Genomic DNA, 26,910 nt, shown 5'->3' on the forward strand with positions numbered 1-26,910 from the left:
ATTAAACGTTACCGATCAGGGGTGAGTTAGAAAAACCAAAAACTGAAAAAAATCAAACCTAATACTGATTTGAAACAAAAAACCGAACTGAAAAAACAAAACCAAACCGAAATTGGTTGGTTGGGTTTCAGCGGGGTTCATCATTGATACATCAATCATCTTCTCTCGACGTCGCACACCTGGAACTGGTTGCTCACCTTTTCGTGGATTTGTGGAAGAAAGAGGCATACAGAGATTGAATGGTTCAACAACTGTTCCAGTTATGCCACTTCTAAAATTGTGTCTGAGATTCATATAAATAATCACAACTTTTGGTTCCTCATCTCATACACAATTTCATAGATTCACCAACACCTGTACAAAACCTGCGTCTTTATATTTAAATAAGCATGCATTCTCAACTAATAACTGCGTCGCCGATCAACTAAACAAAAAAATCAGAATGAAGTTACCTGTTGCTCTATAACCCGTTCACGGCAGGCGGAGTCATAACCCTTGGGCAACTACAGAGGGCCGGTTTTAAGTGCATGGTCCAAATCAGCAATCATATCATCTGCGTCCTCTATCCCCACAGAAATACGAATAAGATCCTCTGATAGACCTCTGCCCTCACGCACTGCAGATGGTATGCTTGCATGAGACATGAAGCAGGGCAGGCTTATAAGGGACTTCACACTCTCTGTAAATAATAAAAGACGATAAAATGATATGTTTCGAATCAAAACGAGGCAAATCAACAGTATGTCTATAAGTTATTAACTGCAGACTGCGTCTTATAGCCCACAGCATGATACATTTATGCATAACACGTGCACTAATTGAGAACCCTATCTGCTTTCGAAATCACTTTTCTTAGGGAAACTCCCCCTTCCATCCCTCTACTCATAAAACACAGGAAGACAGATTAACCTTCTTGCCACGGTAATCAATCTCTACAACTCACAAAACAGGAAAAGCTGATATACCAAAACTGACAGTTACACCGAAGTATTTGGTAGTCTTGACAATATGCTTTGATAGCGCCAGTGAACCGGTTAGAAAACTCATTACAGATCCTGCACCTTTTGCCTGAAAGAGGTGTCTATGAATATCCGGAAATTTGATTGTCAATTGAATTATGAATCTACAATTCCACCGAGGTCCACACCTGAGAATAATGCAAGGCACGTCCAGGATGGCCAGAAAGCCCAGCATAATTAACTTGTGTCACTTGTGGATGGGACGTGAGGAACTCGGCAATTTTTTTAGCATTATCCTACCAAATGTGCAGAAGCATTAGAAATACTGCAGATTTTAATCAGTCAAATTTTGGGGAAAACCAAATCCTCCGATCCGATGGCACTACAACAAAACTCACAAAGCTTTCATTGCAAAAACAGTAGAAAAGAGAGCATATGCATTGTCTAGAATGATCTACAACAACAACAACAAAGCCTTTTCCCACTAAGTGGGGTCAGCTATGTGAATCCTAGAACGCCATTGCGCTCGATTTTGTGTCATGTCCTCCGTTAGATCCAAGTATTCTAAGTCTTTTCTTAGGGTCTCTTTCAAAGTTTTCCTAGGTCTTCCTCTACCCCTTCAGCCCTGAACCTCTGTCCCGTAGTCACATCTTCGAACTGGAGCGTCAGTAGGCCTTCTTTGTACATGTCCAACCCACTCATTTCTAATCTTATCCTTTCTCGTGAGCCCACACCTCCAACGAAGCATCCTCATCTCCACTACACTCATTTTGTGTACGTGTTGATGCTTCACCGCCCAACATTCTGTGCCATACAGCATCGCCAACCTTATTGCCATCCTATAAAATTTTCCCTTGAGCTTCAGTGGCATACGACGGTCACACAACACGCCGGATGCATTCTTCCACTTCATCCATCCCGCTTGTATTCCATATATTCTGTCTTTGATCGGCTTAGGCGAAGACCTTTAGATTCCAACACTTCTCTCCAAAGGTTAAGCTTCGCATTTACCCCTTCCTGAGTTTCATCTATCAACCCTATATCGTCTGCGTAAAGCATACACCGAGGAATAACATCTTGAATATGTCCTGTTAACTCATCCATTACCAATGCAAAAGGGTAAGGTTTTAAGGATTGTTGATGCACAAAATTAGTGAGGACTTTGGTACAACAGAAAGTATTAAGTTTGTGACCTTCGCTAGATTGCTCCGGTCATTAGTGTGGATAAGTATGTAAAAGGATAGAGACAGGAGAGCAAACACAGGATGTACGTGGTTCACCCATATTGGCTATGTCCACGAAGTAGATGAGTTCTCATTAATTGTGAAGGGTTTACACAAGAACATAGGTTCAAGCTCTCCTTTAGTGGGTACAAGTGAATGATTTAGTACAAATGACATTAGAAAATATTTTGGGAGAATGATCTCCTTTTATAGAAGAGAGTTTCTAGCCTTGTTCTGACATTGACACGTGTCGTGTTATGATTGGCTTCCGATGTTGACATGTGTCGCGCTATGATTGGCTTCTGATGTCGACACGTGTCGCTCTGTGATTGGCCTCCTAGTTGAAGGGGAAGCTCCTCGGTTGGGGATTTGCAAGATCCAAGCCGCTGAGTAATCACGAAACTTCTAAATACCGAAGTGTGGTATTGTCTTCACTTGCCTTATCTGTCTCATAGGTAGATGTGGCATCTTCTCTGGAAGTACTCTTCCTCCGTCCAGGGGTGGTATCTTTAACTAGTGGAGATGCACAAGGTAATGTATCAATTTCACTTGAAGCTTACTTGTAGTTTCAGGCGTGGTCAAGCACGATACAAACCATGTAGTAGGAGTCCCCCAAGTCGTTGAGCTAGAGGATCTGCTGAAAGAGGTGACAGACAAGGTAAGTAATCAAAGCTCCAAGCAATCAGTTTCAGATCAGAAGTTTGATTTCGAGTTTCGGCTGATTGTTCTCATTCTCCTTCTCTTGCAGGTAGCATGAAGGATAAAGAGAAGAAAAGGAAAAGAGATGATATGAGATACTTTTGCTTTTGAAGAAGTAACTTTCCACAGGCTTATTCTTGAACTGGGCTGGAGGGTTTTCTGGTTACCTCCAGAGTATAAGGCCGACTGAAGAATTTGAGGGTCAAAACAAGTCCATCAAATCTAGAGTACGTTCGACCCTGCTGATATGGGATACTTTTGTTGTTGACAAAGTAGTGGAAGTATCGGCACGTGTTCTGTTACGCTTGTCTCCACATGCTTCCTTGTATCCTTCTCACTGGCCCTATCTATTCCTCAGGCAGATGTGGTATCTTATCTGGAAACATAAGATGTTGAAGATGAGTACTCGAGAGCAATGCCAGGTAAGTAATCAGGTAAGGGTTCCAGGCAGTCAGTTCCTAACTGGAAGCTTGATTCCAAGTGCTGACTGATTGCTCTCTTTCTCCTTGTCTTGCAGGTAAGAACAAGGCCAAAGGAAAAGATAGGGAAAAAGCATGATATGGGATACTTTTGCTTCTAACCCTGATGATATGAGATATTCTTGCTCTGGTGTAGCTTGTTTGCAGAGGTATTATCGGGGGGAAAGAAAGCTGAGTATTTCGAGATGCTTCGTTGGGAGTGCCCTCTCAGATATGAGGAAAGGTTGAGCATTTTTGCAGGTCTGCCTGTCCGTTGAGGATGAAGGTCGACATATATAGGAGTCTCCCTAACAACAAGTAGTAATGCTATTCCCTTACCCTTCTTGGTCATAGCACTGTAGTGGGAGCTGCCTGCTTCAAGTGTTTTAACTTTGTTAGAGCACTTTGAAAAAGTGGTCTGTGGTATCTGGAAAGCTAATGTTGGGTGTGAAGATTACAGACAAGCTTTATCCAAGGAGATCTGGCTCTCGAAGTTGAGAAAGCGATGCCTCTTTGGTTTTCGAACAAGCGATCCTGTCGGGGATCTAGCTCTCGAGATCCGGAGAACGGTGCCTCTTCGATTTTTGAGAAAGCAATCCTGCTAGGAGTTTGGCTCTTGAAATTCAGATAGCGGTGTCTCTTCAATTTTTTAGAAAGTAATCATGTTGGGAGTGTGGCTCTCGAGATTCGGAAGGCGGTGCCTCTTCGAATTTGGAGCAAGCAATCTTGTTGGGAGTGTTTTCTCGAATGTGAGTAAAGGTTGGGCATGTTTGCTAGTCTACCATGCCACGGAGCACATAGGTTGACACACAGGGACTTTCCAATTATCGAGCAGTGGTGCTGTTCCTTTACCTTTGTGGGTAATAATATGGTAGCTAAACCTTCAAAATTTATGTGTCTAAACTTTGTTAGTGTTGTTTCTTTGCTATTCTTTTACCCTTCTTGGTCATAGCGATGTAGTGGGAGCTGCAAGCTTCACGTGTCTAAACTTTGTCAGAGATCTTTGGCAAAGTTATTTGTGGTACCCATGAGTTGATGTTGCGTGTGGAAAGTGGATGATTGAACAGTAAGATTCACGTGCTTTCTACTTCACCAGAAATCTCCGACAGATTGCCCGTAATTTCCACAAAGCTGAGTTTGCATGTGACAGGTGCTGATAAGGCTGAGAAAGCAGGTGCCTCTTCGATTTCTGAGATCGGCCCTCGTGTTCTCTAAGCAGCCCAGCTTTGAGAAAGCAAGTGCCTCTTCGATTTTTTAGATCAGCTCTCGTGGTCTTTGAGCAGCCTAACTTTTGAGAAAGCAAACGCCTCTTCGATCTCTAAGATCGGCCCTCATGGTCTCTGAGCAGCCCAACTTTTGAGAAAGCAAACGCCTCTTCGATTTCTGAGCAGACGCCTCTTCGATTTCTGAAGCTCCATCGAGTGCAGATTTTTATAGAGGCTGGCTTTAAGTTCCAAAGCACACTTGAATCTCCACCAGTAGAAGCTCCCTTCTTGCACTTCTAAGATCTTGATTTGCCCGACCTCTTCTCTCTTCAACACCTATGAAAATGTCTGGCCCTTCCGACCGTCGTTTTGACTTGAACATTGGTGAAGAGGCAATCGCGCCTTCTCCAGACAACATATGGCGTCCATTCTTCTTATCCTCTATTGGTCATTTTACCGTTGGGGATTCCGTGATGAAGAATGATTTGACCGCTGCGGTGGTGGCCAGGAACATTCTCACTCCCAAAGATAACAGACTTCTTTCCAAACGGTCTGATGAGTTGGCTGTTAAGGATTCTCTGGCTCTCAGTATTCAATGTGCAGGTTCTGTGTCGAATATGGCCCAACGCCTATTTGCTCGAACCCGCCAAGTTGAATCATTGGCGGCTGAAGTGATGAGTCTCAAGCAAGAGATTAGAGGGCTCAAGCATAAGAATAAACAGTTGCACAGGCTCGCACATGACTATGCTACAAACATGAAGAGGAAGCTTGACCAGGTGAAGGAATCTGATGGTCAGATTTTACTTAATCATCAGAGGTTTGTGGGTTTGTTCCAAAGGCATTTATTGCCTTCATCTTCTGGGGATGTACCGCGTAATGAAGCTCTAAATGATCAGCCTCTGATACCTCTTCCTTTTAGGGTTCTGTCTAGTGCTGAGGCTTCGAGTGATCACCCTTCGGTGCCTTCTCTTTCTGGGGCTCTACCGACTGCTGAGACTTCTCCTAAGCAACCTTTGTGAAGGCCCCCTCTTGTTTGTTTATTTTGACTCATGTATATGTACATATTTGTAACTTATCGGAGATATCAATAAATAAGCTTTACTTCATTTCAACGTATTGTGTTAAATACACCAAAGCCTTCTTCACTAAGTTCTTTGAATTTTTCTTTTGTTGAAGCCTGTATGTTGAAGCTTTGTGAGTGAAGCATGTAGGTTGAGGTAGTGTTCCCTTAATTTCTCGAGTGAGGAAAAGTTCTCAGTTGGAGACTTGAAAAATCCAAGTCACTGAGTAGGGTTGGCTATATGAATCTTAGAACGCCATTGTGCTCGGTCTTGTGTCATGTCCTCCGTTAGATCCAAGTACTCTAAGTCTTTTCTTAGAGTCTCTTCCAAAGTTTTCCTAGGTCTTCCTCTACCCTTTCGGCCCTGAACCTCTATCCCGTAGTCGCATCTTCTAACCGGAGCGTCAGTAGGCCTTCTTTGCACATGTCCAAACTACCATAACCGATTTTCTCTCAACTTTCCTACAATTCGGCTACTCCTACTTTACCTCGAATATCTTCATTCCTAATCTTATCCTTTCTCGTGTGCCCACACATCCAACGAAGCATCCTCATCTCCGCTACACCCATTTTGTGTACGTGTTGATGCTTCACCACCCAATATTCTGTGCCATACAACATCGCCGGCCTTATTGTCGTCCTATAAAATTTTCCCTTGAGCTTCAGTGGCATACGACGATCACACAACACGCCAGATGCACTTTTCCACTTCATCCATCCAGCTTGTATTCTATAGTTGAGATCTCCATCTAATTCTCCGTTCTTTTACAAGATAGATCCTAGGTAGCGAAAGCAGTCGCTCTTTGGTATTTCCTAATCTCCGATCCTCACCCCTAACTCATTTTAGCCTCCATTTGCACTGAACTTGCACTCCATATATTCTGTCTTTGATCGGCTTAGGCGAAGACCTTTAGATTCCAACAATTCTCTCCAAAGGTTAAGCTTCACATTTACCCCTTCTTGAGTTTCATCTATCAACACTATATCGTCTGCGAAAAGCATACACCAAGGAATATCATCTTGAATATGTCCTGTTAACTTATCCATTACCAACGCAAAAAAGGTAAGGACTTAAGGATGAGCCTTGATGTAATCCTATAGTTATGGGGAAGCTTTCGGTTTGTCCTTCATGAGTTCTTACGGCAGTCTTTACTCCTTCATACATATCCTTTATAGCTTGGATATATGTTACTCGTACTCCTTTCTTCTCCAAAATCCTCCAGAGAATGTCTCTTGGGACCCTATCATACGCTTTTTCCAAATCTATAAAGACCACGTGTAAATCCTTTTTCCCCTCTCTATATCTTTCCATCAATCTTCGTAAGAGATAGATTGCCTCCATGGTTGAGCGTCCTGGCATGAACCCGAATTGGTTGTCCGAAACCCGTGTCTCTTGCCTCAATCTATGCTCAATGACTCTCTTCCAGAGCTTCATTGTATGACTCATTAGCTTAATACCCCTATAGTTCATGCAATTTTGTACGTCGCCCTTATTCTTGTAGATAGGCACCAAAGTGCTCTTTCACCACTCATTTGGCATCTTCTTCATTTTCAAAATCCTATTGAAAAGGTCAGTGAGCCATGCTATACCTGTCTCTCCTAAGACTTTCCACACTTCGATTAGTATATCATCTGGGCCCACTGCTTTTCTATGCTTCATCTTCTTCAAAGCTACAACCACTTCTTCCTTCCTGATTCGACGATAAAAGGAGTGGTTTCTACACTCTTCTGAGTTACTCAACTCCCCTAAAGAAGTACTCTTTTCATGTCCTTCATTGAAAAGATTATGAAAATAACCTCTCCATCTGTCTTTGACCGCGTTCTCTGTAGCAAGAACTTTTCCATCCTCATCCTTAATGCACCTCACTTGGTTTAGGTCCATTGTCTTCTTTTCCTTTGCTCTAGCTAGTTTATAGATATCCAACTCTCATTCTTTGGTATCTAGTCGCTTATACATATCATCATAAGCCACAAAATTAGCTTCTCTCACAGTTTTCTTCACCTCTTGCTTCGCTCTTCTATACCTTTCACCATTTTCATCGGTCCTATCCTTGTATAAGGTTTTACAACATTCCTTTTTAGCCTTCACCTTTGTTTGTACCTCCTCATTCCACCACCAAGATTCCTTTTGGTGTGGAGCAAAGCCCTTAGACTCTCCTAATACCTCTTTTGCTACTTTTCGGATACAACTAGCCATGGAATCCCACATTTGGCTAGCTTCCCCCTCTCTATCCCACACACACTGGGTGATTACTTTCTCTTTGAAAATGACTTGTTTTTCTCCTTTTAGATTCCACCATCTAGTCCTTGGGCACTTCCAAGTCTTGTTCTTTTTTCTCACTCTTTTGATATGTACATCCATCACCAACAAGCGCTATTGATTGGCCAAGTTCTCTCCCGATATAACTTTGCAATCCTTACAAGTTACACGATCCCATTTCCTCATTAGAAGAAAATCTATTTGTGTTTTTGATGACCCACTCTTGTAGGTGATCACATGTTCTTCTCTCTTCTTAAAGAAGGTGTTGGCTAAGAAGAGATCATATGCCATTGCAAAATCCAAGATAGCTTCCCCATCCTCGTTTCTCTCCCCAAAACCATGGCCACCATGAAAACCTCCATAGTTACATGTCTCCTTGCCCACGTGTCCATTTAAATCTCCTCCTATAAATAACTTCTCCGTCTGAGCAATTCCTTACACCAAGTCTCCAAGGTCTTCCCAAAATTTCTCCTTCGAACTCATATCCAACCCTACTTGAGGTGCGTACGCACTAATCACATTGATGAGTTCTTGTCCTATTACAATCTTGATTGCCATGATTCTATCTCCTACCCTCTTGACATCTACAACATCTTGTGTTAAGGTCTTGTCCACGATGATGCCAACACCGTTTCTCGTTCTATTTGTGCCCGAATACCAGAGTTTAAACCCTGAGTTTTCTAGATCGTTTGCCTTAAGATCAACCCACTTAGTTTCTTGTAGGCACATAATATTTATCCTTCTCCTCACCATAACTTCCACTACTTCCATAGATTTTCCTGTTAGGGTTCCTATATTCCACGTTCCTAAATGCATTCTACTCTCTTGAACTCTACCCTTCTGTCCTAGCTTCTTCAACCTCCCCCGTCTAATAGGATCAAAGTACTTCTTTTGTGTGTCCTGTGTAAAGTTGATAGGAGCATATGCTCCCAAACAACTTTGAGTGGAGTCGTTCGAAAAGAAGTTTCTATGGCCCCCTTGCTCATTTAACACTACATCCGGGTGCCGATGGAGATACAGCGACCCTTGCTCACTTATCACTGTGCTCGGGCCACACAGCACGCTACTTACGGGTGACGCCCTAGCTTTAGCGCGATTTCGTTCTGAATTCATTTTCATAAGGATTCGACGTAAACTAGGAGTGCCGGCTGTCGACTACCTGACGCCCTCCCCCCATCCTTTATCCGGGCTTGGGACCGGCAATGTAAGATAAACTTACACAGGCGGAGTTGTCTAGAATGATCTAATGTTTTAAAATATATGATATCTGAAATGACAAAGTTACAAGCGCGGTTGAAACCACACCTGTTGCTTCTGAACACGCAATGCCATTGTCTTAATTCCTCGTAAACAGATCCAACAGTCAAATGGAGCTACCTCAGAGCCTTCTGCATTTTGTAGGAAATATAACTGTTTTGCCAAGCTGTTAATAGTGGAAACAAGTAGGCAGTCAGGTATGAATATAAGACATAAAACCAATGGTAAAGATAAGAGTAAGAAGCTCAACCTATCGCCTTTAACAGCTAAAACACCTGTCATGACATCACTGTGTCCAGCAATAAACTTTGTGGCCGAGTGCATAACAATGTATGGAAGAATGATGGACGAACAAAAAATAATAACAATTCAAACAGATTTGTAATTTGCAAAAGCTTGGAAGTCAACAGGTTATTTTCTTTACTTGCTCCTAGATCCAGTGGCTGTGACAATACGGGAGACATTATACTGTTATCCACTAACACAATAGCACCATGTGCATGAGCCATCTCTGCTATTTTCTGTCAAGGACATGAAATAAATTTGTCTTTAGAAAATAGAACCCTGGTGTACTCATCATAATTTTGTTAACTAAAGAAACTAAATAAGATACAGAACTCAAAGTTATTACTGGAAAAGATCAAGAAACTTTATGATATCGAATCAACGACAAAAATCACCAAACATAAAGAAGTGAGCAACACTGTTATCTATTGCTTCCAAGATTCTAAAAGACACTAAGCGCTAGTTGGATGATGGGCCAGGGCCTAGTGCCTAGGTGGGAGCCTAGGCAGATAAGGTGGATTTTTAATTTAATATTACTTATAAATATAAATGTCTACTTATACTTAAAAAATACATAATTGTATTGGGATATATAAATGTAAATAGAATGATATAAATTATAAAGTATTAGGACATATTGAAAATATGAGGAACAAACATACAATGAGTGTCCATCCAAGTATTTAACAAGTCTTCTACAATTTATTGAAAAAAACGAAATGCAAAATGAAAGTAATCTATTTTCCGTCTAAGTGAGAATCGTGGCCTAAGCGTGTCTAGGGGGCCTAGGCGGGTGCCTAGGTAGGTCTAGGTGCTCTTTCTTAATTTTCAAAAGCCTAAAGATTAACCGGGACGGTGACCAGCTGCCTAGCACCTAGATGGGGCCTGGGCAGAGTTTTTTAGAACAGTGCATGCTTCATCTATCAACAATATAGCCCAGCATCAATGCAAAAGTAGTATAAAGAGTCAGAACTAATTATTTATTGAACTTTGCATTGGGTGGTCATGGCGACCCATGTGCCTTCCAAACTTCTATGTAACCCACAGATTACTTTCCTTTAGTAGATGAAGAATTAAAACCATAATGTTACATAACCCTGCTGACGTACCATAGAATCCCTGATTTACTCTAACATACTTGCCACTAGAAACATCTATACCTACAAATCAAAATTTTATGCAATATGCTACCCACTCAAGTTATATTATGCCTATGTTGTTCACAGTATATTTCAATAGCTTTTCTAACTACTAAATGACTAGCTTACATATCTCCTAACCATTTACAACTAATTTGGTACTCTTATCTATAGATTGTAGAACATGGAACCTGGGTTTAAGTATGCAAAGAAAGTTACAATTTGGTCTACTACGTCACTGATGGGATCAATGAGCAACATAGCACAAAAAGTAGAAGAGTCAAGTACAAAAAGGAAAAATTAGAAGCCACCATACTGCATATTTGGCCATGGACTTTGATCTACAGAAAAGCAAGCACAAAAACTATTGGAATGGAAAAACAGTTTGAAGCTCTAAGGACTTTGATTAAATAGTACACAAGTTTTGAAACACAATAAGAACAATAATTTTCACAAGGCAAAGACAATCGCACATCAACTTCTAAGGCAAAGACAAGTGCATATCGAACTTCTATATTAACTTCTAGTAAAATGACAAATATTTTATTGCTTTGCGAGATATTTTACATTACAACCTCAAAGGGTACTTCCGAGACCATATTTAGCGAATGGAAATTCATTCCCAAATCATACCATCAATCAAGCATTAAATATTGTTTAGATATAAAAAGATAATAATTAAAATAAAAAACTCCATCACTTATGAGCTTATCTAATGCTAGTATATAAATATCTTACACGAATATCAGAAATGATTTGTCGAGGATTGGTGGGACTCTCCAGCCACACAAGCTTCGTCGAGGGGCCAATAGCAGATGCAACCTCACCTAAATCACTTGTGTTCACTCGTCTGTGTGATAAAACATTATAATTCAGAGTTCACTCAAACGGAATGAACATAAGAACAGAAGAAAATCATACTAACTTCACCACAACTCCAGTCTTTGGAATTACTTGTGATAGTAACCAATCGGAACCTCCATAAATGTCATATCCAGCAACAATCTCCTCACCTAAAATGGCATCATTTCCAATTGACAATATTCAGATAGCTTCCAAGAAGAAGTAAAATTTATTTGAGTACTCGTGTACAAAACTAACTTGCTCAGAGAAAGGACTTACAACAAACTTTAGTCCAGATCATGTAATGAATATAGGCAGATTGCAAGTTATGTTAGGACTCTCAATCCGGCCAGCTAGCTCAAAGCTCAATACATCGCCCAAAACTTTGGGAGCTGCGCTTAATGAGTTCCATGTTCAGGGTGATTTTGGGCTGTATAAGGACCAGCCCTATTATGGGGCCCATCTGCAGATTTTATTTCAATCATCCAAACCGTTCTATATTTAGGTTTTTCCTTTGTTTTTTTCTTATATATATTTTATTTGTGTTTTAATATTTACACTTAACATTTCAAAAGGCCTCAAAGCCTGAATCATTTGCATATATTTTAATCAGTAAATCCCTTACATATTTAATTAGGTATCATGTTCCACTCACTAATCCATGTTGTATCTGATGCATGTTGGGGCGTATTATGGGAGCAAGTGTTTAGCATCTTAACTGAGACTCTTACTCGAATCTAGTAACTAAACTAATCTGTACGGTATTATATGGTACTATAGTTGAAAATAACACCTGTTCCTACAAGATGAGCAACAGCAGCCAAAGCAGCCATTCCACTGGTGAAACAAAATGCTCGATCTGCTTTATCAAGCTTTGCTGAAAGGCTGAAAATACAAATGAATAAAAAGCTTACAATAAATACTGTGCAGAGAATGAAGAATAAAAAATATTCAAGAGTTGTCGAATCTGCTTCAGCAGCATCCAGCGTACAATCAAGTAAAATCAGACCTTTCCAAGGCATCCCGTGTGGGATTTCCGCTTCTAGTATAATCATAAGCACCATTTTCTGTTGCTGAAGGCTGCATAACAAAGTATTGAAGACAGGATTAATATGAAACTCAGTGACAGAATGTCATCCAACATATATATCGTAAGCCAGAGATTTCTCACGCAATCAAGATACCTTTGACTTTGAGCACACATACAAGCTTATACTTAACAACAAGCGCAAGCACAATCCTCTTCTAAATGCAAAGAATAATATAACAACAACAAAGCATTTTCCCACTAAGTGGGGTCGGCTATATGAATCCTAGAACGCCATTGCGCTAGGTTCTGTGTCATGTCCTCAGTTAGATCCAAGTACTCTAAGTATTTTCTTAGAGTCTCTTCCAAAGTTTTCCTAGGTCTTCCTCTACCCCTTTAGCCGTGGACCTCTGTCCCGTAGTCGTATCTTCTAACTGGAGTGTCAGTAGGCCTTCTTTGCACATGTCCAAATCACCGTAACCGATTTTCTCTCATCTTTCCGTCAATTTTGGCTACTCCTACTTTACCTCGGATATCCTCATTCCTAATCTTATCCTTTCTTGTGTGCCCACACATCCAACGAAGCATCCTTATCTCCGCTACACCCATTTTATGTACGTGTTGATGCTTCACCACCCAACATTCCGTGCCATACAGCATCGCCGGCCTTATTGCCGTCCTATAAAATTTTCCCTTGAGCTTCAATGGCATACGACGGTCACATAACACGCCGGATGCACTCTTCCACTTCATCCATCCAGCTTGTATTCTATGGTTGAGGTCTCCATCTAATTCTCCGTTCTTTTGCAAGATAGATCCTAGGTAGTGAAAGCGGTCACCATTTGGTACTTCTTGATCTCCAATCCATCTAATTCAGACATTTAAATTAGCTTCTTGGTTCTTTCTTCAACTCGTTTAAAATGGCCTAAAACCCCTACCAGTAAAAAACACAGCTTGATGGCTTAAACAAGAGAATAAAATTCCGACTTTCATTGTTCCTCACAACAGCACCACACCAGATTCTCACTACGCAGTAAAAATACCTAAGATTCATATACAATTGTTCCTCTTGAAAACACTCCTACAATAGCTTATCTTGTCCCTAAGCAGCATTCAAATTGAAATAACTCTAAACTCTTCACTACCTTTAACAACTATAGCAAGTAGAATAATCATGACTACAAGGAACTTAGCACTTACGACATCTTTGGAATCGGTGGCAACGGAGCTGAAGAAAGGTCTAAAAGAGAGAGAAGAAGAAGCAGCCATTGTTGTTGCTTGAGAGTATGTGGAAGCTAGGATTGGTGGAAATGGAATAGGATCCTAGGCAGATTGTCTGCCCTCTGTTTGGTGTCCTTCCCATCCCTCCTATTGGTTAAACTACGTCAACATTTTATATTAATTTTTTTATAGAGATAATAATACAAAAGACAATAAAAATATAAAATGTTGACGTAACTTAACCGTAACCGCACAAATAGGAATGGATGGGAAGAGCACCCAAACAGGGCAGACAATTTGCCTCCCTTCGGATATCCTTCTCTGCGGATCCTCCAGAGCAACTAATCTTTGCCATTGGTGAAAAATCGAGAAGCCAGCAAGCAATCTGCACCAGGAACACGAAAATCACCATCTCAACCTCCATCATCGATTGGAAAACATATATGTAAGCCATCTCCATTGGAAAGCTCATCTCTGGTGCTATAATTTTGTACAACACACCAGGTTATTATTTGGCCAAAAGGGCAAAATATAGGACTCAGATCCTCTCCGGATCAGTCCCATGGGGATCCTCCTGATGAAATGATCTCATTCGTTGATGCATATGCAACAGTCGGATTAGTTGCATGTTTCCCTCTCCCTTCCCCTTCCTCTCTTCACCCTCAACTCCTCTCTCCCTCACTTGGATGCACCCACCACCACCCCCTGCATCTTTTCGGTCTTCTTCAGCCCAATTAAATTCCTTGTTTACTTTTGTAATTCTTATTTTTAAGTCTTGCCATTTTTTTCTTTGATATTTTCTTAGCTCCTTCAAATTGGGACTTTATCCAATAGGAAGAGGAATTTGCAGCTGGGGACGTTGGGGTGGGAGAGAGCCGGAAAAGGTTGATGGGTTGTGTAAGATGTGGGATTACAGTGGCGATGGGTGCTTCCAAGTGAGGAAGAAAAAGGAGTTGAGGGGGAAGAGATGAAAGGGAAGAGATAGTTGCGAAAGGGGGAGAAAGACTTGCAACTATGTCGAACCGTTGGATTTGTACTAACGGATGAGATCAATTCGTCAGAGGATCCCCACGGAATTGATCCGGAGAGGATCTGAGTCCCCAAATAAAACCCCCTCCTTAACCTTTTTTTTTAGGGCACAACTCCTTAAATGCAATAATTAATTAAAATAATGATTTGATTTGAAAACATTTAAAAGTAGTTTAATTAAATTAACCAATAAATTTAAAGTATAAATTTAAAACTAACAAATTATTACGGTGGCTATATTTAGGGTTAGTTTGGCATTGCTGTGCTTTGAAAAAAAAAAAACTGATTTCTGCTGTGCTCTGAGAATAAGCAACTGTGAAATAAAGTAGAAGAGTGTTTGGTAAACTTTTTTGTGAAAGTGCTTTTGGAAAAAGAAAAAAAAAAGCAGTATGATAGTGTTTGGCAATGTCTAAAATATCGATAATATTGGCGAAATATCGCTAATATTATTGTTTTTGTGAGAGTCCGATATTTCTACACCTATCCACTTGATTATCGTCAATATATCGAGATAATATTGATAATATCGATATTATCGTGTCCTTCTTGAAGGCGAGGCCGATGGAGTAGACGGCGACGGGCATGAGGGCCTTAAGCATCTGAATGAAGGAGACGGAGAGGAAGATGTAGGCGGAATTGGAGAACCAGAGGGAAAGGGCGTACAGGGCGCCTATGGGGATGACCGACTTGAGGAAGAGGTTACGGGAGATGGAGACGGCGCCGACGAGGCGGAAGACGCGGACGAGGAAAAAGGCGAGGGAGGAGCAGAGGGAAAGGGCGTAGAGGGCGCTGATGAGGATGATCAACTTGAGGTAGAGGTCACGGGAGATGGAGACGGCACCGACGAGGCAGAAGACACGGACGAGGAGGAAGGCAAGGGAGGAGCAAAAAGCCATGTGGGAGAAAGATCGAGAGACTGAGGTCTCTGTGCGTGTGTGTGGGAGAAGAGAGAAGAGAGAAGGATCGAAAGATCTTTGTGTGTGTGTAGGATAAGGGAGAAGGGAGAAGAGAAAAGGATCGAGAGACTAAGGTCTCTATGTGCGTGTGTGGGCTCTCGATCTCTGTGTGCGTGTGTGGTGGCGTGTGAGAAAAAAAAAAGCATCCAAATAATTCAAAACCGTGTCTCTGACTCTCTGTCTCTGACTCTTGACAACTTTTACAACTTTAACAACTTTTGACAAGACAAAAAGTAATGGTGGTTTCATCAAGATTCAAAACCGTGTGCCATGCGTGATATTCTTTCACATTCTCAGAGGTGGAGCATCAGATCATCACACATTTTTTTGACCCTTCGAAAATTGAAAAACCTCTATTACATCTTTTCATTTCTTCTTCTTCCATTAGCCCTTTCAGAGCCATTCCAGAGCCATTTCAAAGCTTCAAACTGAATAAATGGATCTGCAGCTCGCACCACTCCAAATTAAATGTTAAATACCTTATTTCTCTCTCATTTATTCATAGACGGCAAGCTGCAGAGGATTGTCTCGGTTTTGCTGCTACGTATGACATCGAAAGTTCTATATTTGTTACATTTGTGTAATTATTATTTTATTGTTGCTCCACGCAGATTCTATTTAGCCTTTACACAAAGGGATCCATATTTAAGGTAAGTTTACAAACTTATATTTATATTATTGTAATTTATACAACAACAAAAAAAATTTGTGTGGACCCGTGCATGTGATCTAAGAACCAAATAATACTTGCATGTTAATTTTTTGAAGTAATTAAGTAATGTTGTATAATTATTCCCTAGAATAATTTTAATATGTTTAATGTCACAGCCCGTCCCGGAATTTTAATTCCGAGGATGTGAAATTACAGAAACGCCCTTAAACGGGATTAAGGTGCGTAAATTTGGTATTTGTTTTACACTAAGATCTTAAACTAGGGTTTAGATTTACATTTGTTTGGTCTAATAATTTTGTATTGGACTTAGGTGGGATCCCCACCTCCTGAAATCCTTCCCCAAAACCCGTAGGTTGTCTCTCTCCCTCTTTCTTCCTCATCTCTCCCTCAGAAACACTCTCTCTCTCTTACTCTCGAACTCTCTCAAGCTCTCGGACAAACACCAAGAACAACCACAAACGTGCACCAACGTCCAATCTAAGATCATCTTCGTGATCTTGGGAACTTCACGAGCACGGGGGTATAAGTTTCAGGTAAGTTTCATTTCTGAAATCCTAGTTTCAAAACACCCCGTGAATTGACACTGTTCACGAACTTAAATTGGTTGTGTTTTAGGCTAAAGCAAGATCACCACGAGTCTTAGGAAGTCCTAAGGAGGCTCGGAGTGCCTCGTTTGAACAAAATGGACGTCGGGATCGTCGGGTTCGAGTTTGGCCGAAATTGAGGAATTTTGGAAGGTATGATCTAGTTGTTTTTAGGCCCTAAAACCTTTCCAACGTGATAGTACATGTTAAATGCTTCATTTTGGTATAAAATGCAAAGAAATAGGTTGAAAAACGAAGGAGAATAGTGGATTTGAAATTTTTCCAGAAACCGGCGAACAGTCGCCGGCGACCGGTGACTCGCCGGAGAAGACAGGGAATCTTCCGTCAAGTTTGACGGAATATTCCGACGCCGTTAGTTAACTTTAACGGAAACCGTTAGTTTTTAACGGAATATGCTAGGATTTGACGGAATATTCTCTAACGCCGTTCACTGTAGTCGTCAGTGTGCATGCCACGTGGCCGCGCGTGGGCCGCGCGTAGGTCCGTGCCACGTCAGGCGCGTGGGGGCGCGTGAGGACTCCAAAAATTATTTTAAAAATATGGGGATGATCCTGAGGTTGTGTAGGTCACTTTGGTATATTTATATACCCAATTTGAGCATCGTATGAAGAATTAATTACCTAGTTTGGTTTAGGTGCGTTAAATGTGCGTTAAATGATTGTTTTAAGTTATTTCACTTCTAGGTGGAACTTTTAACGAGGACGAGCACATCCAGGGGCGTCAAGGGGGTTACGACCCGGCGACATACCAGTGAGTGGGCATTTGTTTTTATATATACCTATATACTCGATTTCCCCAGAAATCAAATTTAAATGAAAAGTATATTGAAATGAAATGAAATATGATGTGATTGCCATGCATAGAATATTATGGATATTATGAACTGTCGTATGATGCATATATGTATGATGGTGCTGTGGAAGCACAGGTAAGTATTTAATTAATATTATGATGATGATGATGATATATTGAGCTCATATCCTGCACCATGGTTTAGTGCTTATAGTATTCACCGCATCGCACGCTCGCCTTGGATCCAAGTAGATGCTGGTCGTACAGTCCACGCGGAGTGGGTACGACGGGCCAGTCGTAGAGTGTTAGTGAGATTATGACTGGTGGGTGACCTTAGGTTATTGTATACAGATGATTGATGAGAGAAGCACTAGAGCGAATATTACCATGAGTCGTTCAGACTACATTAGGTAGTTCCGACTTATGTGCAGAAGGCCGGACAGGTCACGCGGAGTGACTCCGGCAGAGAGTGAGATTGATAGATGTTGAGCTCTAGGTTCAATCGTTCAGGGCTATTAGAGGGCCTCCGATTGATTATTTCTTTTACCTGATTATATTATGTTAATGCATTCATACTAAACTGTTGAAATTGGCATGGTACATTCTTTATTGAATCTGTTATAAGATTGATGATTGAGACAGTTGAGATATATATGCTATATACTATTTTTCTGGGAAAGTATACAGGTTTTCCAAAAAGGGGTTATAATTGTGGATTTATGAAATGATTTGGAAAAGATTGATTTTCGCCCACTCACGTTTTCTGTTTTTCGCCCCTCCAGGTTCTAGTTGATAGTTGAGGCGTTGGTGGCCTACGAGGACTGCTTCGGCGTTCTGACAGACTAAATAAATGTAGGATTCACCCGAGGGTGTTGTAAAATAGTTATGTTCCTACTTGACTGCACCTAGATGCTTATGCTCTGTTTATGTGTGTTTAGTACACTCTTATGCACATAGAATGCTAGGGTGTAAATAACTGAAATTAGTGGTTTTCGTTGACTCGTATTTTATTATTAAATCGTTTCCGCTTGCGTTATGGTTACGTCACACTTACGTGACGGCCAGCACGTCCTAGTCTTCGGGTTAGGGTGTGTCAGTTTGGTATCAGAGCATAGGTTGCAGTCCTGTATAACTAATGAGTTCTTCTATTGATTTTGTTATGTTTTCTGTCAGAATTATGCCGCCTCGTAGAGATCCTCGCCGTGCTGCTGAGCCTAATTTCCCCGATATAACTCAGTTAGGGGCAGCAATGGCTCAAGCTTTTCAGGCTAATATCCGTCCTCCTCAGAGAACGCCCGTAGAGACGATGTATAATCTGAAATTGGAAACCTTTGAGGGAAATGAAGGTTATGAAGGGGCAGAAAAGTGGTTGGATCGAATTGAGCAGACCTTTCAAGTGATGCAAAGTCAGGGAAACCTGCCAGCTAATAGATGGGTGGAGACTACCACCTGGTTTTTGGGCCGTGAGCCAGCTGCGTGGTGGATAAATCAGTCGAGGCACATGGCACCTGAAAGGGCAGCCGAATGGGAGGTATTTAAGGAAAATTTTATGAAGAGATTTGTTCCTCCGGAATATATAGATCGCAAGAAACAGGAATTCACCAGTCTGAAGCAGAGAAATATGTCTGCACATGAGTACTACAGGAAGTTTACTGATTTATCCCGTTATGATTCTGATTTAGCGGGTAATCAAGCAGAAATGCTTCGTCGTTTCAAGCTAGGATCTAAGAAGAAGTACAGAACGTTTGCCAATGCACTTCCCTGTGCCGATTATCATGAGTATTTTGAGATTCTGGTCCGGATGGAAGACTCTGATAATCTTCCGGACAGTGAGGATGAAGAGGATAAGGGTAATGGTCAGAAGAAAAATGAGAAAGGTAAAGGTGTTTCCATTCCAGGACCTCGTCAGATGCAGAATTTCAAGAAAAGTGGAATGAGTTCGAGTTCTTCCAGTGGTGGATTTAGTGCCACAGGTCCGAGGAGAGGAGGTGGTAGGTTTGGTAATGGACCTAGATTTTCTGGTCAGAGAGGCTTTAGTGGTACTGGTAGTTCGGGTCCTCCGTTATGTCGCCGTTGTAATTTCCGACATCATGGGGAATGTAGGAGAAGCAGTGGTGCATGCTTTACATGTGGTCAGACAGGACATAGAGCTATGTATTGTCCCCAGAATCAGCAGAGGCCCCAGCAGCCTGTTATGCCAACATCAGCACCGACTCAACAGAACTTTAATTCAGGCAGTTATGGCCAGGGTGGTCGTGGTGGTGCTTATCACTATCAGGGTGATGCTGCTCCTTATGCTCCGGGACAGTATCACTATTCCCAGGATCCTTATTTTCAGAGTGGATATTCTCAGGATCAAGGAGGTTATACTTCATATCCGTCTATGCCAGCTAGCGGATCTCAGTGGTATCAGGGGGGTCAGCCCCAACAGAGCGGAGTTGCTGCTAGTAGTACAGGGTCGTTTAGGCCGCCTGCCCAGGCAGGTCAAGGACGTACTCATCAGGGACGAGGTAACCAGAGTGGCAGAGGTCGTGGAGGACGACAGCCAGCTCAGGGACGTGTTAACCACATCTCGCTGCAAGATGCTCAGAACCATCCAGACTTGATTATGGGTACGTTGAATGTTCTTGGTCATTTTGCTAGAGTCTTGATTGATTGTGGTGCTACACACTCTGTGATTTCTCATACATTTGCTCAAATAACGCAACCTCATCCTTCACCTCTAGGGTTTGATTTAGAGTTTGCTATGCCTAGAGGGGATAAATGTTATGTTGATAGTTTTTACTCTGGGTGTCCAGTGATGGTAGATAATGTCATTATGCCTGCTAATCTTATCCCGTTAGACATCGTGGATTTTGATGTGATTTTAGGGGCGGATTGGTTGCATTATAATCGCGCCCATATAGATTGTTACGGGAAATCAGTTACTTTTCTTCGTCCTGGACTACCTGAGGTTACATTTGTGGGTGAAAGAAGTGGGGTGAGGCATGGTGTTATTTCAGCCATAAGGGCGAAGAAATTGTTATCCAAGGGTTGTCAGGGATACTTGGCACATGTGGTGTTAAATGATGTTGATTCCAGTAGTGTGGAGGAAGTCGGAGTAGTCAGACACTATCCTGATGTATTTCCAGATGATTTACCTGGGTTGCCTCCAGATAGAGATGTGGAATTTTCGATTGATTTGCTTCCAGGTACGAACCCTATCTCTTTGACTCCTTATAGAATGGCACCAGCGGAATTAAGAGAGTTGAAAATTCAATTGCAAGAGTTAATTGATAAAGGTTTCATTCAGCCTAGTTCTTCACCTTGGGGAGCTCCAGTGTTGTTTGTAAGAAAGAAAGATGGAACTTTGAGATTGTGCATTGATTACAGGCAATTGAATCGGGTGACGATTAAAAACCGTTATCCCTTGCCTCGTATAGATGATTTGTTTGATCAGCTCAAAGGTGCCTGTGTGTTTTCTAAGATCGATTTGAGGTCTGGGTATTATCAATTAAAGATTAAAGATGAGGATGTTCATAAAACAGCTTTCAGGACTCGTTATGGGCATTATGAGTTTTTGGTGATGCCATTTGGATTAACGAACGCTCCTGCAGCTTTCATGAGATTGATGAATGAAGTATTCCAGGAATATCTTGACAAGTTTGTTATTGTTTTTATTGATGACATCCTGGTATATTCTAAGTCGAAATCAGACCATATTCGACATCTTAACTTGGTGTTAAGGAAATTGAGGGAACACCGGTTATATGCCAAATTTAGTAAATGTCAATTTTGGCTGGATCAAGTGGCATTTTTGGGACATGTGGTATCAGCTCAAGGAATTCAAGTGGATCCTCAAAAGATAGCAGCAGTGGAAAATTGGGAACAACCTCGAACGGTCACTGAGGTGCGGAGTTTTCTTGGTTTGGCAGGTTATTATAGACGGTTTGTTCAAGACTTTTCTATGATTGCCTTGCCATTAACGAAGTTAACCAGGAAGGATGTTAAGTTTGAGTGGGATGAAAGTTGTGAGCAAAGTTTCCAGCAGTTGAAGTATTGCCTTACTCATGCACCTGTGTTAGTACTTCCTGATGATAATGGTAACTTCGAGATCTATAGTGATGCTTCTTTGAATGGTTTGGGTTGTGTTTTGATGCAGCATAGTAGAGTGATTGCCTATGCTTCTAGGCAGTTGAAGACTCATGAAAGAAACTATCCGACTCACGATCTTGAGTTGGCAGCTATTGTGTTTGCTTTGAAGATTTGGAGACATTATCTCTATGGCGAGAAATGTAAGATCTTTACCGATCATAAAAGCCTTCAGTACCTTTTCACTCAGCATGATCTTAATCTTCGTCAGAGAAGATGGTTGGAATTGTTAAGTGATTATGATTGCACGATTGAGTACCATCCGGGTCGTGCAAATGTGGTAGCTGATGCTCTGAGTAGAAAGCCTCAAGGGCGACTTAATGCTTTGTATGCCAGTCGTGTTTCTCTTCTGGCAGAGTTGAGATCTACTGGAGTAGAGTTAGAATTGGAAGAGCAAAGTGAAGCTTTTCTTGCCAATTTTCAAGTCAAGCCAATTTTAATTGATCGGGTGCTTGCAGCTCAATCGTTGGATGAAGAAATTCAAGAATTGATCAATTTAAGAAATGAAGGGAAGAAGAAAGATCTCAAGATCCGAGGATCAGATGGTATGCTTATGCAAGAGAACAGGATGTATGTGCCTAATAATGAGGAACTGAAGAAAGAAATCTTGGATGAAGCACATTGTTCGGCTTATGCTATGCACCCAGGAGGAACTAAAATGTATCATACCATTCGACCATTCTATTATTGGCCGGGTATGAAGAGGGAGATTGCGGAGTATGTGAGTAGGTGTATTGTCTGCCAGCAGGTTAAGGCTGAAAGAAAGAAGCCGTTTGGGAGATTGCAACCACTTCCCGTTCCCCAGTGGAAATGGGAGAATATAACGATGGATTTTGTGTATAAGCTGCCTCGTACACAAAATGGTTTTGATGGCATTTGGGTGGTTGTAGATCGACTTACCAAATCAGCACATTTTATTCCAGTAAGGGAGAAGTATTCTTTAAATAAGTTGGCTCAGTTATTCATATCGAAGGTTGTAAAGTATCATGGTGTCCCAGTGAATATTATTTCTGATCGAGATCCAAGATTTACTTCTAAGTTTTGGATAGCTTTTCAAGAAGCTTTGGGTACTAGATTGCTTTACAGTACAGCTTATCATCCACAGACAGATGGTCAGTCAGAGAGAACTATTCAGACACTCGAGGATATGTTGAGATCCTCTGTGATGCAATTTGGTGATTCTTGGCATGATCGTTTGGATTTGATGGAGTTTGCCTACAATAATAGTTTTCATTCGAGTATTGGAATGTCTCCATTTGAAGCACTTTATGGTAAAGCTTGTCGTACGCCATTATGTTGGTCAGAGGTCGGTGAAAGAATACTTGAGGGCCCAGAGATTGTGGATGAGACTACTCAGAATATTCAGGTAATTAAATCTAACCTGAAAGTGGCCCAGGATAGACAAAAGAGCCTAGCGGATCGACATACCACGGACAGAATGTATAATGTGGGCGACTATGTTTTTCTGAAATTATCGCCTTGGAGAGGTGTGGTTCGCTTCGGAAAGAAAGGAAAGCTAAGTCCCAGGTACATTGGACCTTATGAGATCACTGAGAGGATTGGTGAAGTTGCTTACAGGTTGGAGCTACCTCCAGAGTTGTCTAAGGTACATAATGTGTTCCATGTCTCGATGCTTCGGCATTATGTTTCAGATCCTTCACATGTGATTCCTCCTCAACCATTGGAAATTAATCCGGATTTGACGTACGATGAGGAACCAGTGACTATACTGGATTGGAAAGATAAGACTTTGAGGAATAAGACCGTGAGCTTAGTAAAAGTATTGTGGAGGAACCATTCAACGGAAGAAGCTACTTGGGAGACAGAAGAACGGATGAGAGATATGTATCCGAGGTTATTCTATGACTTTTGATGTTCTGGTTAGTGATTGGAATTTCGAGGACGAAATTCTATAAGGAGGGGAGATTGTCACAGCCCGTCCCGGAATTTTAATTCCGAGGATGTGAAATTACAGAAACGCCCTTAAACGGGATTAAGGTGCGTAAATTTGGTATTTGTTTTACACTAAGATCTTAAACTAGGGTTTAGATTTACATTTGTTTGGTCTAATAATTTTGTATTGGACTTAGGTGGGATCCCCACCTCCTGAAATCCTTCCCCAAAACCCGTAGGTTGTCTCTCTCCCTCTTTCTTCCTCATCTCTCCCTCAGAAACACTCTCTCTCTCTTACTCTCGAACTCTCTCAAGCTCTCGGACAAACACCAAGAACAACCACAAACGTGCACCAACGTCCAATCTAAGATCATCTTCGTGATCTTGGGAACTTCACGAGCACGGGGGTATAAGTTTCAGGTAAGTTTCATTTCTGAAATCCTAGTTTCAAAACACCCCGTGAATTGACACTGTTCACGAACTTAAATTGGTTGTGTTTTAGGCTAAAGCAAGATCACCACGAGTCTTAGGAAGTCCTAAGGAGGCTCGGAGTGCCTCGTTTGAACAAAATGGACGTCGGGATCGTCGGGTTCGAGTTTGGCCGAAATTGAGGAATTTTGGAAGGTATGATCTAGTTGTTTTTAGGCCCTAAAACCTTTCCAACGTGATAGTACATGTTAAATGCTTCATTTTGGTATAAAATGCAAAGAAATAGGTTGAAAAACGAAGGAGAATAGTGGATTTGAAATTTTTCCAGAAACCGGCGAACAGTCGCCGGCGACCGGTGACTCGCCGGAGAAGACAGGGAATCTTCCGTCAAGTTTGACGGAATATTCCGACGCCGTTAGTTAACTTTAACGGAAACCGTTAGTTTTTAACGGAATATGCTAGGATTTGACGGAATATTCTCTAACGCCGTTCACTGTAGTCGTCAGTGTGCATGCCACGTGGCCGCGCGTGGGCCGCGCGTAGGTCCGTGCCACGTCAGGCGCGTGGGGGCGCGTGAGGACTCCAAAAATTATTTTAAAAATATGGGGATGATCCTGAGGTTGTGTAGGTCACTTTGGTATATTTATATACCCAATTTGAGCATCGTATGAAGAATTAATTACCTAGTTTGGTTTAGGTGCGTTAAATGTGCGTTAAATGATTGTTTTAAGTTATTTCACTTCTAGGTGGAACTTTTAACGAGGACGAGCACATCCAGGGGCGTCAAGGGGGTTACGACCCGGCGACATACCAGTGAGTGGGCATTTGTTTTTATATATACCTATATACTCGATTTCCCCAGAAATCAAATTTAAATGAAAAGTATATTGAAATGAAATGAAATATGATGTGATTGCCATGCATAGAATATTATGGATATTATGAACTGTCGTATGATGCATATATGTATGATGGTGCTGTGGAAGCACAGGTAAGTATTTAATTAATATTATGATGATGATGATGATATATTGAGCTCATATCCTGCACCATGGTTTAGTGCTTATAGTATTCACCGCATCGCACGCTCGCCTTGGATCCAAGTAGATGCTGGTCGTACAGTCCACGCGGAGTGGGTACGACGGGCCAGTCGTAGAGTGTTAGTGAGATTATGACTGGTGGGTGACCTTAGGTTATTGTATACAGATGATTGATGAGAGAAGCACTAGAGCGAATATTACCATGAGTCGTTCAGACTACATTAGGTAGTTCCGACTTATGTGCAGAAGGCCGGACAGGTCACGCGGAGTGACTCCGGCAGAGAGTGAGATTGATAGATGTTGAGCTCTAGGTTCAATCGTTCAGGGCTATTAGAGGGCCTCCGATTGATTATTTCTTTTACCTGATTATATTATGTTAATGCATTCATACTAAACTGTTGAAATTGGCATGGTACATTCTTTATTGAATCTGTTATAAGATTGATGATTGAGACAGTTGAGATATATATGCTATATACTATTTTTCTGGGAAAGTATACAGGTTTTCCAAAAAGGGGTTATAATTGTGGATTTATGAAATGATTTGGAAAAGATTGATTTTCGCCCACTCACGTTTTCTGTTTTTCGCCCCTCCAGGTTCTAGTTGATAGTTGAGGCGTTGGTGGCCTACGAGGACTGCTTCGGCGTTCTGACAGACTAAATAAATGTAGGATTCACCCGAGGGTGTTGTAAAATAGTTATGTTCCTACTTGACTGCACCTAGATGCTTATGCTCTGTTTATGTGTGTTTAGTACACTCTTATGCACATAGAATGCTAGGGTGTAAATAACTGAAATTAGTGGTTTTCGTTGACTCGTATTTTATTATTAAATCGTTTCCGCTTGCGTTATGGTTACGTCACACTTACGTGACGGCCAGCACGTCCTAGTCTTCGGGTTAGGGTGTGTCATTTAATGTTATTTATTATTTTATTATCAAATTGGATTATTATTCATTAATATTAGGTTTTATTATTCCATATTATTTTTATAATTACTTAAATTCTTACAATCATTTTCTTTACTTCCTATTTAATATGTTTCCGTCACTACTATATTTTTTGGCCAAAAAATAATTGCCTAATTTCCATGAAAAATAAATATAGGTATATTTAAGATGTCCAGTGGAGTTACTAAACGTGATCCAGCTTGGGAACATGGAAACCCAATAGATGGAAACAAACATGGCACAATTTACAAATATTGTGGTCGGGTAATGAAGAGCGGTGGAGTGACACGACTTAAGTACCATCTTAGTGGATTAGATCCAAGAAATAATGTCCAACAATGCGATAATGTCCCCCCAGAAGTGAAGGCATTCATCACCACATTATTTAAAAATAAAAAACACCAAAAGGAAAAGAAAACACATGGAATGGAAAATATTCGAGCTGGGCTAGGAGTAGAAGTCATTGGCCAAGTGGTTGACAGTGATGATGATGACGATGAGGATGAATGTGATGATGACATGGGACCTGAAGAACAACGCAGTTTCAAACAAGCATTACGTGCCTCCAATTAGTCAGCATGGGAAAGAGAACACCTTCATAAAATTCCTAATAGAGCACAAGGTTCTGGGACAAGTGGTGGTGCACAAATGAGACAGGGAGGCAGTCTTAGAGAATCACAACCAACACCACCAATAGCCCCAAGTTTATATAAGTCATCCAAAGCACGTCAAAATAGTGTTTGGAGTTATTTCACTGGAGGTAATGTGAATGAGGGA

General features: G+C 41.2%; 2 protein-coding genes and 1 long non-coding RNA gene across 3 annotated transcripts; 2 read left to right on the forward strand and 1 right to left on the reverse strand.

Annotated features, from left to right (window-relative positions):
- Window positions 1-503: 503 nt before the first annotated feature.
- LOC103430706 (cystathionine beta-lyase, chloroplastic) lies at window positions 504-18,823 on the reverse strand (the record flags this gene model as incomplete). The annotated part of the gene is made up of 11 exons (XM_070811714.1): window positions 504-679; window positions 966-1,068; window positions 1,148-1,255; window positions 9,170-9,287; window positions 9,372-9,453; window positions 9,546-9,642; window positions 11,284-11,395; window positions 11,471-11,558; window positions 12,182-12,273; window positions 12,398-12,476; window positions 18,805-18,823. Coding segments are annotated over 11 exons (1,074 nt in total), but the record flags the coding sequence as incomplete, so codon positions are not given.
- LOC139191152 (uncharacterized) lies at window positions 16,904-20,913 on the forward strand. Its single transcript, XM_070811715.1, has 6 exons — window positions 16,904-17,031; window positions 17,583-17,649; window positions 18,474-18,543; window positions 18,865-20,303; window positions 20,490-20,835; window positions 20,883-20,913. The coding sequence occupies exons 4-6, from the start codon at window positions 18,869-18,871 to the stop codon at window positions 20,911-20,913; spliced, it is 1,812 nt and encodes a 603-aa protein (XP_070667816.1). The 5' UTR covers window positions 16,904-17,031; window positions 17,583-17,649; window positions 18,474-18,543; window positions 18,865-18,868.
- A 3,298-nt stretch (window positions 20,914-24,211) lies between these two features.
- On the forward strand, window positions 24,212-26,009 carry LOC139191075 (uncharacterized). The gene is made up of 3 exons (XR_011575211.1): window positions 24,212-24,339; window positions 24,891-24,957; window positions 25,782-26,009. It is a non-coding gene; the product is annotated as an uncharacterized lncRNA (long non-coding RNA).
- Window positions 26,010-26,910: the final 901 nt, after the last annotated feature.

The sequence above is a fragment of the Malus domestica genome, chromosome 14, assembly GCF_042453785.1.
Source record: "Malus domestica chromosome 14, GDT2T_hap1".
Lineage (NCBI taxonomy): Eukaryota > Viridiplantae > Streptophyta > Magnoliopsida > Rosales > Rosaceae > Malus > Malus domestica.

Bases quoted from the DNA above. Each gene is read 5' to 3' on its own strand.
- LOC139191152 (XM_070811715.1), top strand. From the start codon at position 18,869: ATGCCGCCTCGTAGAGATCCTCGCCGTGCTGCTGAGCCTAATTTCCCC. The intron at 20,304-20,489 runs GTACGTTGAATG...CTGGGTGTCCAG, and splicing joins CCATCCAGACTTGATTATGG to TGATGGTAGATAATGTCATT. The intron at 20,836-20,882 runs GTTGCCTCCAGA...ATTTGCTTCCAG, and splicing joins TTTCCAGATGATTTACCTGG to GTACGAACCCTATCTCTTTG.